Source organism: Anolis carolinensis, chromosome 5, assembly GCF_035594765.1.
Source record: "Anolis carolinensis isolate JA03-04 chromosome 5, rAnoCar3.1.pri, whole genome shotgun sequence".
NCBI lineage: Eukaryota > Metazoa > Chordata > Lepidosauria > Squamata > Dactyloidae > Anolis > Anolis carolinensis.
This window is the reverse complement of record NC_085845.1, coordinates 15624591-15639182: the sequence shown is the minus strand read 5'-3', so window position 1 is coordinate 15639182 and position 14592 is coordinate 15624591. Positions and strand designations below refer to the sequence as shown.

Here is a 14592-nt window from a genome sequence, read left to right as displayed (position 1 = left end):
CTTGACTTTATATCTCCCTTGCTCATTCTGTTTGGTCCTGATTCTGGAAAAACCATTAGACTTGGTTGGAGATGGATTTTGAACCCTGTTTGCTCTTCAAGAGGATGAACTTGGCCACATGGAAACTGAAGTATAAGGATGGATCCTGTTTTAGCTTGTAGCCAAGGCCCTTGATATCCTTTCAGTCACTTTCAGTGCTGCAAACAACAGAATTTCCCCCCTGTCCCTGCACTCCTATGTTGGCTGAAACCACCCAGTGTGATGCAGAAGACAAAGTGTGCTGTGGCTTTTCTCCTCCTTCCTTCAAGCAAGCAACTGTTGTCCCTCTTATTTCCCCCTTGCGGAGCCCTTTCCCTTTTACTGTGGTAATAGTGACATTCGGTGGGAAAGGCTGGGAAGCCAGCATCAAATAGCCCAAGCCCCTGTGCGCTGTGGATTTATGCTATTCTTTCGTTACCTTTAATTTATTTCCCTCCGTCCAAAGATTGCTCAGGACCTGAGCCTTTGCAGCTTCGCATCACCTGCTTGGCACAATGCTGGGAAAGAATGAGCTTGGATAAACAAGTCTTCCTTTTGGAGGAAGGCATGGCCAGGGCTGGGCTGTAAGGAAGAATTTTGCTCTCTCTCTCTCTTTGCTTCAAAGGATATCCTTTCCCTGGCACTGTGATCTCAAGGTGGAACCACTTCTTCCCTGCTTGTATATGGCAAAGTTTCTTGCAGAGCTTCTGGGCTGTACATTGTCAGTCAAACGACACTCCCCCATGTTTGAGGTAAGTCCATGTGGCTTTGATGGGTTGGGGTGAGGGGTGTGTATGGGGAGACAATTTGGAGGTCTTGTGTTGCACTTGTAATTTTCTTTTTTTTTAATGTCACTAGGGAGGGTAGGGAGGATTTTTTCCTAGCCTTGAAGAATCCTCCTAGGCCTAAGAAGCATCTATTTGGGTGGGGCAAAGGGGAGGGGGAGAAATCATTAGGAATTTTTCTCTTTTCCCCACCTGTGGTTCTCAAAAATAAGAGCATTGCTGCCTCCCACTTGACAGATTAGCACATTAACTGTCAAGTCGACTGGAATTTAATTGCATGCTCTTGACATCCACAGCATTTGCTGGGGAATCCATCTCTCTCACACACACATATACACACACCCAATGTGACTATTTCCTGCTGGGATTTTATAGGGTTGAATTCATTCTGCTGCAGCTGGGGAGGGAGACAAAAAAGCACAAGAGTATTTAGTAGTCTGGGAAGAGGTTCCCGGTTTCAAGTCTGTAGTCTTTGATGATTCCCCAAAGGAAATCATATTGGAATTGTAAAGTGACTTCCAGGAAAACATGAAAGGCAAAGAGGGTGGAGGAAAAAATATATCTAGAACATAAATGAAGGAGCTGTATTTTAGCTGAAGCAATATTGAAAAATGATAGTAGCAGGAAATGTTATGCTCAAATGTGCTTTCTAGGTAGCGGTAGGGATTTTCATGAATAAGAGTAACTTTGGAAAGTGAAAAGATTCAGGTCAGCTTTGTCTCAATTATTATATGTTGTGTTTAGGAGTAAGGAGGAAGTTAGAGAGCACATTATTCATATGCTGGCAAGTTTTCCTTTTTGTGTGGTTGGAATGTCAAATATGTGGAATGGGTGGATGTGTGAGCCTTTTGGCACTAAATAAGACCTCATACTATCTTAGATAGATGGTAGACTTACTACCTGCTGTTCTCCAAATCTTTTAGACTAAACAGTTTCTCAAGCCTTCATTGGTGTAGCCTAATGGTTCCCAACCTTTTTTTGATCAGGGACCACTTTGACCAGAGACCACTCTCCAACATTAGTACCAAAAGGGCTACGAATCAGTTTTTTTGTCAACTTTAGATTCAGTTTGATTATTTGGGGTGCTGATTCAGAAAATTGCATTGGATAGACTACATCAGCTGGTCAGCTCTGTGGAGAGGAGCAGAAATAAAATAAAATGAATAAAGACCAGATTTTCATGGACCAGATTTTCGTTCTTGCGGTCCACTGCTAGGCCCTGGCTCACAGATTGGGAACCACTGGTATAGCCAATGAATCAGACCAATGGCAGCTGTAGATTAAAACATCTGGAGGGGACCAAACTGTAGGCCTCTGCCATAAGATTTAGTACCTGGTGGTGGTGGGAACCACATACCAAAAATGGAATGGTAGGTTACTCTGCAACTGGTGTAGTTCTTTGGTATTAAGGAAAGCAGGAAGTTAATGAATGAAATATAAACCCAGTGTGGTATCATGAATTAAGTGTTGGATATGGTCAAGTCACCTATAGGGTTCAAGTCCCTGCGTATGGATGACCTTGTGTCACTCACCTGCTCTCAGTCTAAACTATCTTGCAAGACTTTTCTGTGAATCTCAAAACTTCCATATATGTTGCCCTTCAAAAAATGAGAGATGCAAATATATAATGTTTTAGTTAGCTTGGTTACAGTTTAGGATTGCACTACTATTCCTGAGTCCAACATGACAGCTTTCAACCCAAAAATGCAATGAGCAATGAAGAAGAGTGGTTAATAAACCATAGAAGTTAAGACTTAGCACATTGGGTTTTGAGTCACAGTCAACTCTTTCTCACAGAAAAACTGAGCCAAAGAGAAAGTCATACTATTAAGTAATTAGGTTTACTTGGAAGCAGTGAAATAGTGTGGTTATGAATTATGTCTATTGAGATCCAAATTATTTTGGGATGGTAGTGGTGGGGTTTACAAAAGACCTGTTTCTAACAGAGAAGGAAACTGCTAAAATTGTCTTATATTAACCTTGCCTTCTGCACATTTAGATTCTCTAACAGGTGTTCTGTAGTGCAGTGGATCCTAAACTTTGGTCCTTCAGGTGTTTTGGACTTCACTTCCCAACATTCCTGACTATTGGTTGGGGTCTCTGGGAGTTGAAGTCCATAACACCCAGAAAACCAAAGTTTGGGAACCACTGTTCCATTGGGAGTGTCCTGGTGAGGACCACATGTCTTTGGGAGGACTTCCTTGGGAGGTTGTTCTGCAACTGAGATGCTAATCAAATCACTTCTTCTTCTCCTTCCCCCCAAAACTGGGACTCAGGGCAGTTTTATTGTTGTTGTTAACTGCTGTCAAGTCAATGAGAGACCTACTATACTCAACAGCCCTGCTCAGGTCTTGCAAACTCAGGACTTTGGCTTCCTTGATTGAATTTATCCATCTCTAGCTTTCCTCTTCTCCTGTTGCCTTCTCCCTTACCAAGCATCATTGTCTTTTCTTGGGACTCATGTCTTCTTATGATATGACCTGGACTTTTAGGAAGAGTTCCAGTCTGATTTTCTCTTGACCCATTTATGGGTTGTTTTTAGTAGTCCGTTATCTCCGCAGAAGTCTTCTCGGGCACCACATTTCAAATGACTTGATTTTCTTCCTATTTGCTTTCTTTGCTGTTCAACCTTCACAACCATACATAGAATTGGGAAATATGATGGCATGAACAATGCAAATTTTAGTATTCAATAGTGTATCTTGACATTTTAAAGATCTAGTCTAATTTCTTCATAGCTGCCAATTTAACAAAGAACTATAGCGTTAAATCATACAAAAAGAGAACAATAAAATGGGATTAAATTATTTACAATATTAAAACAATTAAACCCACAGTTAAAAGGATAGCATTAAATTAAAAAGACAAAAAATGATTAACAACCGTTGAGTTTAAAATGATAGAGCTGGAAGGCATGCAGAGGGTGACTTAGTCCAACCCCTTGGCATTCAGAAAATACACTGCTAAAGTACTCTAACTTGTAGCCACTGTAACATCTGTTTTGAAAAAGAAAACCTCAAATAAAGGCAAATCCAAAACCTTTCAAGGTAGGCTCACACCACTGTTGAACATTTCTTGCTGCCAAGAAATTCCTCTACTATTTAACTACATTCTCCTTTTTTATAATTTGCATCCATTGCTGCAGACTGTATCTTCTGCAGCAGAAGAAAACAAGCTCAGACTACCTTCTACATCACAGCCATTCATAAGCATACAGGTAGCTGTCATGCTACCTTTGTCTTATTTTCTCCAGGCTAAATATACCTAATCGTATACCACTTACCCCTCAGGATGATGGGACATGCAGACTCAGATTGCAGGCAGGTTGTCCCCATCCATACACCTGTTGAATGCGAGTGCTGCTCATGCAGGTATCATCCCACCTTGTGACCTCTTCATGCCTTCCATAAACACATGACAGGGGTGACCTCATCCAGAACAATCACCTCTTTTATACCTTCTGATTATTGATTGATTGATTACATTTCAACTCCATCTGTTCTCCCGCTATTCCACTACAGTTGCATAATGTCATTGATAATGTATGCAAACCACATTGAGCACCTTTGATATCACATCTCTCTTCGATTGCATAGTTGTGCTGATTCGCCAATCCATGGTTCCTTGATAGTAGTTCTGCATAACCTCACCTTCCTACCCTTCTGCTATTCCTTTCCTTTTTATATATTTTAGAGTGATTTTAGTATTAAAAGAAAAAACAAAAAGCAAAGGTATGTATAAAATAAAAGGAATCTGGGGGGAAAGGGGAAGAGGAGAAGAATCCTGTGCCTTGATGTTACTTTTCTGTAAGTATGTTGGCCCTAAAGTGGAAGGGTCCCATTGCACCAAGGTACATGACGGAAACATCGAGAGATTGGAAGCTAACATCTATCTTAAAAGGTAAAGGTTTCCCCTGACGTTAAGGCCAGTTGTGACCGACTCTGGGGGTTGGTGCTCATATCCGTTTCTAAGCCGAAGAGCCAGCATTGTCCATAGACACCTCCATGGTCATGTGGCTGGCATGACTGCATGGAGCGCTGTTACCTTCCCACTTGATCTACTCACATTGGCATGTTTTCGAACTGCTAGGTTGGCAGGAGCTGGGGCTAACAGCGGGCGCGCATTGCGCTCTCGGGATTTGAACCTGGGACCTTTCAGTCTGCAAGTTCAGCAGCTCAGTGCTTTAACACACTGTGCCACCAGGGGCCCAACATCTATCTTACATCTATCTATATGCAAGGATGGGAGAATCATAGCGGGGAGACAGACAAACTTGCAGTGGGGATACACACAACATCATGCAATGGGTTTGTTTGCCTTGTGTGATTTAAGTCCTTGAAAGGCATGGCCCCTTGGACTGGCAACAACTCTCCAACCTCACAAGCAGATATTCTTTAACTTTACTTGCAACCTGATCCATTTAAATGGATGAAAAATTGGTCGGGCTAAATGCAAAGCAGGTGCTCTCACTATAAGTGATGCTGTTTTCTCACTCACTATAATATTATGACTGCTCTGCCCACAGGAAGCTGTTTCTGTCAGGTGAAATAAATCTGTCACTATCTAGTGCCTATTAAAAGGTTGATGGAGTAATGAAATGGTTTTCTTGCATGAAATTTTCCCTGACAGCACCAATATGAACACAGACGTCACAATTGTTTCAAAGCATCATTGCACTCCTACATGCGGCTAAGATTGGCATACACGATGAGACTTCTCAGTGCAAACATTGCTAAAATGGTTTGAGAAGATGCTCTAGATCAGGGGTCCTCAAACTTTTAAAGCAAAGGGCCGGTCTACAATCCTTCAGACTGTTGAGGGGCCGAATTATCATTTGAAAAAAAAATACGAACAAATTCCTATGCACACTGCACATGTCTTATTTGTAGTGCAAAACAACAACAACAACAACAACAATGAAAGAATACAATATTTAAAAATGAAAACAATCTTAACCAACATAAACCTATCAGGATTTCAATGGAAAGTATGGGCCTGCTACTGACCAATGAGATAGTCAAGTTAATTAGGGTTGTTGTTGTTGTTGTTGTTGTTGTTGTTGTTGTGTGCCTTCAAGTCATTTCAGAATTTGTGTGAGCCTAAGTCTAAAATTAATTATTTATTTACTTACTGCATTTATTTATTACATTTCTTACCCCGAAGGGGACTCAGAGCAGCTGTATGTACATACAATATATGATATTATTAGCATAGCACAATATTAGCATTATACATTACTATATTGAACTATACCACTATACTGTAATACTATATGTAATATATAACATATAATTAATATTATTATATGGTATTATTATTAGTATTATATGGTATAACATTATAATATTTTTATCAATATTATATGTATATACAATATATTATATTATTAAAACAGATATAAAAATATATTATAAAACTGAGGGTGGGGGCCAGGAAAATGACTTTGGAGGGCCGCATCCGGCCCCCGGGCCTTAGTTTGGGGACCCCTGCTCTAGATCACTAGTTCGCAACCTGGGGGTTCCCAGATGTTTTGGCCTTCAACTCCCAGAAATCCTAACAGCTGGTAAACTGGCTGGGATTTCTGGGAGTTGTAGGCCAAAACACTTGGGGACCCACAGGTTAAGAACCACTGCTCTAGATCTTGATGCCATATGTTAAAAGACAAAACTTGAACATTATGTCTAGTCTGTTTCAAAAATATGCCATGCAGCAAGGCCAAAGTGTGAAAGAGTGCATCTGTCATAGTGGTTTGAGGGTTGGACTATGGTTCTGGAGATAGGCTTTGAATCCCTGCTCTATCATGGAAACCTATTGAATGACTTTGGGTAAGTCACACTCTCTCAACCTTTTATCAGAAGGGAGGTTTGCCTCAATGCAGTAATTATTGGATGCTCTTCCTACCACCTCCCCAGAGTCTATGAAAGTGGGTGGGTTTCTGAAAAGTGGAAAGTCAGGGATTGAGAGAAGATAAGACCAAAGGTAAAGGTTTTCCCCTGGCATTACGTCCAGTTGTGTCCGACTCTGGGAGTTGGTGCCCATCTCCATTTCTAAGCCAATGACACCTCCAAAGTCATGTGGCCGTCAAGACTGCATGGAGTGCCATTACCTTCCTGCCGGAGTGGTACCTATTGATCTACTCACATTTGCATGTTTTCGAACTGCTAGGTTGGCAGAAGTTGGGGCTAACAGCAGGAGCTCACCCTGCTTCCCGGATTCGAACCACTGACCTTTCGGTCATGTAAGAACTAGACAACTTAATCCCCAAATTATTGACCACAAATGGAGCACTGGGGTGGGTGGGGGCTGGTAGTGTACTTTTAACGAAAGTATTCCTTTACTTTAAAACAATATGTATCTTGGCTTCCTATTCCCTGATGAATTTTGGTGTTTTGTGCCAATCATGCTTGGAATCCCTGAAAAAAAGAAGCTGGTGCTGCGAGTGCCATCAAAATGTAGTCAAAGCATTGGCTTCTGTCTCTCTCTGGCTAAAATTAGCCGGTTCCTCTGGCAGCCGCTGCCTCCGAAAGCACAAAAGAGCTCAGCATCCTCCTGCGAGTGTCAGGCAGCATTTGGTGCTCAGTGGAGAACAGAGAGCGAATTAGAGAGGATTTCTAATTCCATTTGATACTTCCTTCATTTGGAATTGCTTTTGTGTGTGAGATGAAAGCGGCCTTTAGTCTCTCCATATGCATGTTTGATGTTTCAAATGCATTTTTTTATTTAGCAGGACCATGCAGTTTTCAGTGCTGCAAATGTTGAGGGACATACAGGCAGGGAATAATACAGCAGAAGGGTTTAGTTCATTTGTATGCACAGTTCAAGTTCATGGCCTGTCCTATGTCCTTCTGCTGACTGAAGTTTTCTTATTGTGTCAGAAGTGACTTGAACATACTGCAAGTCGCTTCTGGTGTGAGAGAATTGGACATATATAGAGACGTTGCCCAGGGCATGTTTTCTGGGAGGCTTATCTCATGTCCCCGCAAGCTAAAGCTGACAGACAGGAGCTCACCCTGTCTTACAGATTAGAACCAGCAACCTTCAGGTCAGCAACCCAACCTTCAGGTCAGCAGTTCAGCCGACACAAGGGTTTAACCCATTGCGCCACTGAGGCTTCCTACTGACTGAAGTAAAACAGTAGGAAATGGTGAGCAAAAAATGGGCACCCCTTCTGTCGATTTTCCTTCCTCTAGAGAAGATTTGTCTAGAACTGTCTTTATTTGCCTTTCAGTAAATAAAATCCCAGCCTTTATTTTTAATTGCTTGTGATTTCTAGAATCCTAACAAAAATTAACACACTGTTGTTGCTGCTATTGTTGTGTGACTTCAATATGTTTCCAACTCATAACAACCCTGTCAAGGCTTGTTCGGAGGAAAGCTTTCTTTTTCTCCCTCTGAGACCAAGAGAATGCAGTTTGCCCAAAGTCAGTCACTGAACTTAGAGCAATGCCATGAAAAGTGGAATTCTGAATTCTTTCAAAATCTGAAGTTGTCCACAGAGCTGGGACAATGTTACCTTTGCTTTCTGATAGTTCAATGTATATAAACCTTCATGCCCAAAAGTATTGAAATATTGCATTGTATGAAATCACTTTCATGCCATTTGTATAAGATATATATGAAGCTTAATAAATTGGGCTACATCACCAAGATATCTCATCGTATATGTATATGCACAGGTATTCCAAAATCGGGAAAATACCTGAACTCCAAAACATTTCTGCTGTCAAGCAATTTGGATAAGGGATATTCAGTGTGTATATATTTTTCTCACTACTTTCATCTGTTTTCAAAAATCTTAATGGGATATGTTAAGGAGCTGCAATTGATACTTACTATGTTTAATGTCAAGCCCTTGTGACATCATACATGGATGAAGGTAGGACAGGTTTTGAAACCTCAGATAGTCCTTATCTGACAAACCTATGCAGCTTTTACGACCATTTCAGTTGAGTTACTACTGATGCCAGGCCAATTTGCCACTAGCCACAGCCTCTGTTGCCTCCTTTATGTTCACTGAGAGCTTCCCTTGACTGTGGTTCTCTGAACTTTAGCCCCAAAGTCCAGTTCTTGCTGCATCTAAGAGCTTAGGGCTTTGCAAAAACCTAAATACTTCAAAGCAGTGGTTCCCAGCTTTTAGGCCTCCAGGTGTTTTGGACTTCAATTCCTAGAAATCCCAGCCAGCTTACCAATTGTTAGGAACTTTGGGAACTGAAGTCCAAAACATTTGGAGACCCAGAGGTTGGGAATCACTGCCTTAAAGGCACCTGATCCTGCCTGATGTTGGATCCTAGGTAGGGTTAGCTTTGGTTAGTACCTGGATGGGAGGCTACGAATGAATATCAGATGCTGTACACCAGTGGTTCCCAACCTTTGGGCCTCCAGGTGTTTTGGACTTCAACTCCCAGAAAGCCCAGACAGCATAACAGCTGTTAGAAACCGTGGGAGCTGATGTCAAAAACACCTGGAGGCCCAAAGGTTGGGAACCACTGCTGTAGGCTGTAGTTCTGAGTAAGGCTTTCTGAGTATTCTTTTCCTAGGAAAATTCTTTTTATATATTATTTTTATTTATTTTCAGTATATTGTCCCATTTACAAAAAAAGTAGGAATGGAAAAGAAGATTGGTAACTTGATGTTCACGAGTAGAGGCAACTCCACCTTGTGTTCTCAATAATGTTAGATTATTTCCATCGATTGTTGTTCATCTTGAATCCTTTGTCAGATCAATGTACTTCATTTAATTAAAGAAGCCAGTCATTTTTATTTTTAGATTTTTCCAAGTTAATGGTTCTCAATCTTTTAAAAAAGTATTTGCAGTATAATTCTGTAGCTGCCTCGACAGAAAATTCAATGAAATTAATGGGGTCATCACAAGTCGCCAGGCAACTTGAAGAATTTTTCAGATTGGCTGCTAGACATTTTGACTTGGGGATTGTGGGAATCACAGCCCCAAATGAAAACTTTACTGACTTCTCTTGAATCCCTCTTGGAAATGCTTCACCTGTTGAATTTATACCCGTAATGTAGTTGTAAAAGAAAGAAGGCACAACACTGGAGGGGAACAGGACGGCTGGGCTCATACTAAAGGACAAATTCTTTGATGAATAGGCCTGGGTTTGCAGGTGTCCTAAATATAGACCTTTGAGCAGTGAATAAAGCAAAGTGACTGTGCAGTATTCAGTATTTTATTGACAGCCCCTCTGTTTTCTTCTCTTTACCTCAAGCCAAAGGCCTCAGAGGAAAACAGACTAATTAAATCTCTGTGCCATGTTACATTCAGCCCTGTTTGCAATGGATAAAGTTGAGTTTTAGCGGCATGGATGTTGCTGAAAGAGTCATTAATCCTCTTTTAAATAAATATAGCCCAGTCACTTTAAATAGCTAAGAATGAAGAATTGCAGCGATCCCATGCCTAGGAAAAATCCATTGCAACACTGTCATGGGCTTCAGTAGGAATAATAAGGTAGGCTTGGAAGAGGTTCACAGAATACAAAACAGCCCAAGGTATGGGATCTGGGGGAGCAGACGAAATTCAATAATAAGGCACGTGCTTTGCATGGGGGTTTGGGCACTGATTCCTGCAAAGGACAATTTTGCAGGGAAGCGGTTAATGAGTGCCTTCAGATTTTCTTCCTGTTTTTGTTGTGTGCTTTCAAATTCAAGTCATGGCAACACAAAGGTGAATCTATTATGGGGTTTTCCTGGCAAGATTTGTTCAGAGGGGCTTTGCCATGACCTTTATTTGAGACGTAGGGTGTGTGGTTTTACCAGGGTCACATAGTGGGTTTTTGTGGCTGGGTGGGAATTCAAACCATGGTCTCAAGGGCCAATATTCAAAGCTCCCTCCCCCTGCTTGCTTTCCTCATAACATTGCATTGCCTCAGGAAGGAGTCTGACAGGTTGGATGCAAGGAAGGTAATTGTTTTCTGGTGTTCTTGAGTTGTAACTTGGCACTGTGAATCCCCATGGAGATGAAAACACGTATTTCCTTTGGGGGGATTAGATGACAATTGTACTCAGAAGCCTTGGGATTGGACATATCAGTTTACAAATGATCCCTGAAGCAGAGAAGGTGGGGTGGCGGGGATGACAACAAAATGGATGTTTTGCTGTTCAAATGCAATACTGGGCGACAGATTCTGGATGATGTGGTCCAAACAGTGTCATTCTTTCCAGGCTGTGAAACTTCAGCCCACAATCCAACTATGCTGGCACAGATTTATGGTACTTGCCCCTGCCTACTACACATCCTTTGTAGGAAGATACATTCAGTCCCATGTTGTAGTAGCTTGAACATTGGAGCATGGCTCTGGAAACCCATTGGGTGATAGATTTGCCTTAGGGCTGCCATAAATTGAAAACAATTTGAAGGTCTAAGAATTCTTTGACTATCTCATGTCTTCATTGTTCCTCTTAAAGTTACGTAAACTATTTGTTGTGATTTTTGTTTTCCTTATGTTCAGCTCTAAACATGAGAGAAGACTCCCAGCAGGATGCTAGCTCATCCAGGTATCCCCTGGGCAATGTCTTTGTAGATGGCCGATTATCTCACACCAGAAGCGACTTGCAGTATGTTCTCAAGTTGCTTTTGACCCAATAAAAAAGAAGCCCTAAACTTCCTTTTTTCTATTAATATGTTTTATTTTAAATTTACATATTCATAAAAAGTGAAACAGTTCTATATACATGTATATATGCATGAGCCAATACAACATTTCCTAATATCTATACAATATTTGTATTTGTTTATGCTCTCCCCTCTTCCCACCTCTCTCAATTTAGTGAGCTCCAAACCTTCTTGAGCACTTTCTTCCTTGACTTTCTTCAGTAATTCTCCCAAGTCTTGCCTAATAGTATTTGATAGAGAATCACAGCTTCTAATATTTGCTAAGGAAGGAGTATGTTCCTCCCATGTGAGAACCACGGTGGCATAATGGGTTAAACCCTTGTGCTGGCTGAACTGCTGACCTGAAGGTCGAGTTGCTGACCTGAAGGTTGGTGGTGCAAATCCGCGAGATGGGGTGAGCTCCCGTCTGTTAGCTCTAGCTTGTGAGGACTTGAGAGAAGCCTCCCAGCACGATGGTAACACATCCGGGCATCACCTGTGCAACGTCTCTGTAGGCGTCAAATTTCTCTCACACCAGAAGCAACTTGCAGTATGTTCTCAAGTCACTCCTCCTGACATGATAAAAAAAAATCATGAGAACATCATGGCACTGCAAAAACAATTCTAAATGTACAGTGCAAGCCACGATGTTACAGAGCAAGATATGTAAAGAATGCAATAACAATTTAAAATTGTGATCCTATGTAACTTTCCCATGAGAAAAATCCCTTGAATACAGTGGTACCCACTCTTGAGTAAATATAGCATTTGGACTGAGGCAAGTGGTGTCCTTTTCTTTGGATTTCGTGCTCTTTAGGCTCAGAGAGATAATTTGCTGAATCAAATTTCTGGAATGCTGCAGAAATTCTCCATCTTCATTAACTTCCCCTGCTTGACATTTGTGCTGAGCCAGCTTTCAACATCCAGGGAGACAAAACAAAAATGCAGTCACTTGCTCTGGCCCTCTGCCCAGTAGATCTTTGTGATGTTAATATTCTACTGGCATGAGCTACATAATGCAACATCAATATTAATTGCAACGATTTAGTTATTTCCAAATCACATTTTCAAATAAGTGTTCTTAGAAAAACCTTACAACAAAGAGTTGGCAGGATACATTAAAAAGAATTCTAAAATGGTTTATGTGTTGGACTAAAACTGCAGGAGAGAAGAATGTAGATGTCTGCTCAGAGCTGGAAGCAGACTGGACGATCTTGGGCCAGGCACATTCTCTCAGCCTCAGAGGAAGACAATGGCAAGTCTCCTCTGAACAATTCTTGCCAAGAGACAAGAGAGCTCCCATTTATCCTTTCTTATTTATCTTTTACCAAAGGAAACACTTTGAACAGCAGTGGATGTTACTCTCCATGGTGCTGAAAATTTTAATCACTTGATTTATTATTACGTTTATTATGTTTATTTATACCCCGCTTTTTCTATTCACAAGGAGACTCAAAGCACATTGTGACACTGAATCCATGTTGAGACTGGTATAAAGTGGAGTGCAGAACCCACCCAAGGGAGTTTGCTGCCTGAGGAAAAGCAGCAGATGAAGCTCCCCTTCCACGCAAGTCAAAGTGTTCAGTATCCAAAGCCTCCCAATTTATTTTGATATAAGAGCAGCACATCCTAGATGCACCTCTCCTCTCCTATGCCTGCTGATAAAAATACGACGACAACAAAGTCAACCTCTAATAATTAATTGCCCTTTCATGATATTCAAACTCTGCCACCTAGGACAGTGACTGATATAACGTGTTCATTGGGCCAGACCCAACTTATCTTACTGAGCATTATTTGGTCTCAATAGTCACCTATCATAGACAAGATCTGGTGGACCGAGTAGAGATCTCCCATGGAAACAATAGGAGCAGAGATCAGAAGCTGCCTTTTAATGTTCTGGGGAAACAAAATGAAGCAGTTCTTAATCTATTATAGTTGTGGATGGGGAATTCATTGCCACAAGATGTAATAATAAGTATTGCTTTAGACTGGTGCTCTCAAATCCATTGTTTCTACTGTCAAAGATTATTAGCCATAATAAATTAAAAAGAATCCTTTTATTGCGTGGTGGTCTATCTCTAATTATTAAGTGCTCAGGGGGCAAGCAGTAGGTGCTGGCTAGTTGTGCTGTGCATTTTCTGTGTCTCTATACAGCAGTGGTTCCCAACCTTTGGGCCTCCAGGTGTTTTGGACTTTAGCTCCCACAGTTCCCAACATCTGGTAAGCTGGCTGAGATTCCTGGGAGTTGAAGTCCAAAACACCTGGAGGCCCAAAGGTTGGGAAGCACTGCTATACAGTTATAATACCTTGGCACAGCTTTAATGGCTATAGTCCCATTCTTTGAAATACAGTAGCATCTCGCTTATCCAACATAAATGGGCCAGCAGAACGTTGGATAAGAGAAAATGTTGGATAATAGGAGGGATTAAGGAAAAGCCTGTTAAACGTCAATTTATTGAATGTATTGAAAACATTGACTACAAAAACATAGACTACTAAAAAATTGACTACAAATAAAGATAGAATGGAGCCTCCGGTGGCTCAGGGTGTTAAAGCGCTGAGCTGCTGAACTTGCAGACCGAAAAGTCCCAGGTTCAAACCCAGGGAGCGGAGTGAGCGCCCGCTGCTAGCTCCAGCTTCTGCCAACCTAGCAGTTTGAAAACATGCCAATGTGAGTAGATCAATAGGGACTGCTCTGGCGAGAAGGTAATGGCGTTCCATGCAGTCATGCCTGCCACATGACCTTGGAGGTGTCTACGGACAATGCCTACTCTTCGGCTTAGAAATGGAGATGAGCACCAACCTTCAGAGTCAGACATGACTGGACTTAACATCAGGGGAAACCTTTACCTTTTTTAAAGATAGAATTGCATAAAATGAACCTACAGTAACAACATTGTTGGAAGTTAAATCTGGATCTGGGCAAGAGGCAGACTGCATTGGATAATACAGATCATTGGATCAGTGAAGGTTGGATAAGTGAGACTCTACTGTACTGAAATGTGTGGTTTTGTGATTTATTTAAATTAGAAAGCTCTGGTGTCTCATTAAACTCCTAACCCCAGGACTCTGTAGGAAGTCACCATAACAATTAAAGTGCTATCAAAGCACTACAGTTGTGTTGTAGAGCCCCCAATGGTGCAATGGATTAAACCCTTGTGCCGACAGGACTGCTGACTTGAA

At 41.3% G+C, this 14592-nt stretch overlaps 1 protein-coding gene across 5 annotated transcripts in view; it reads left to right on the top strand.

Annotated features, from left to right (window-relative positions):
- Window positions 1–368: 368 nt before the first annotated feature.
- Window positions 369–14592, top strand: part of rasgef1b (RasGEF domain family member 1B) — a 263110-nt gene continuing 248886 nt past the window's right edge. For 3 of the 5 annotated variants that reach the window (XM_062981543.1, XM_008110986.3, XM_008110985.3), the window contains exon 1: window positions 369–770. In XM_062981543.1, the coding sequence (XP_062837613.1) occupies window positions 702–770 (69 nt within the window). In that variant the 5' untranslated portion in view covers window positions 369–701. The remainder of the gene's footprint in view (window positions 771–14592) is intronic. The other 2 variants (XM_008110988.3, XM_008110987.3) reach the window with 1 other exon arrangement.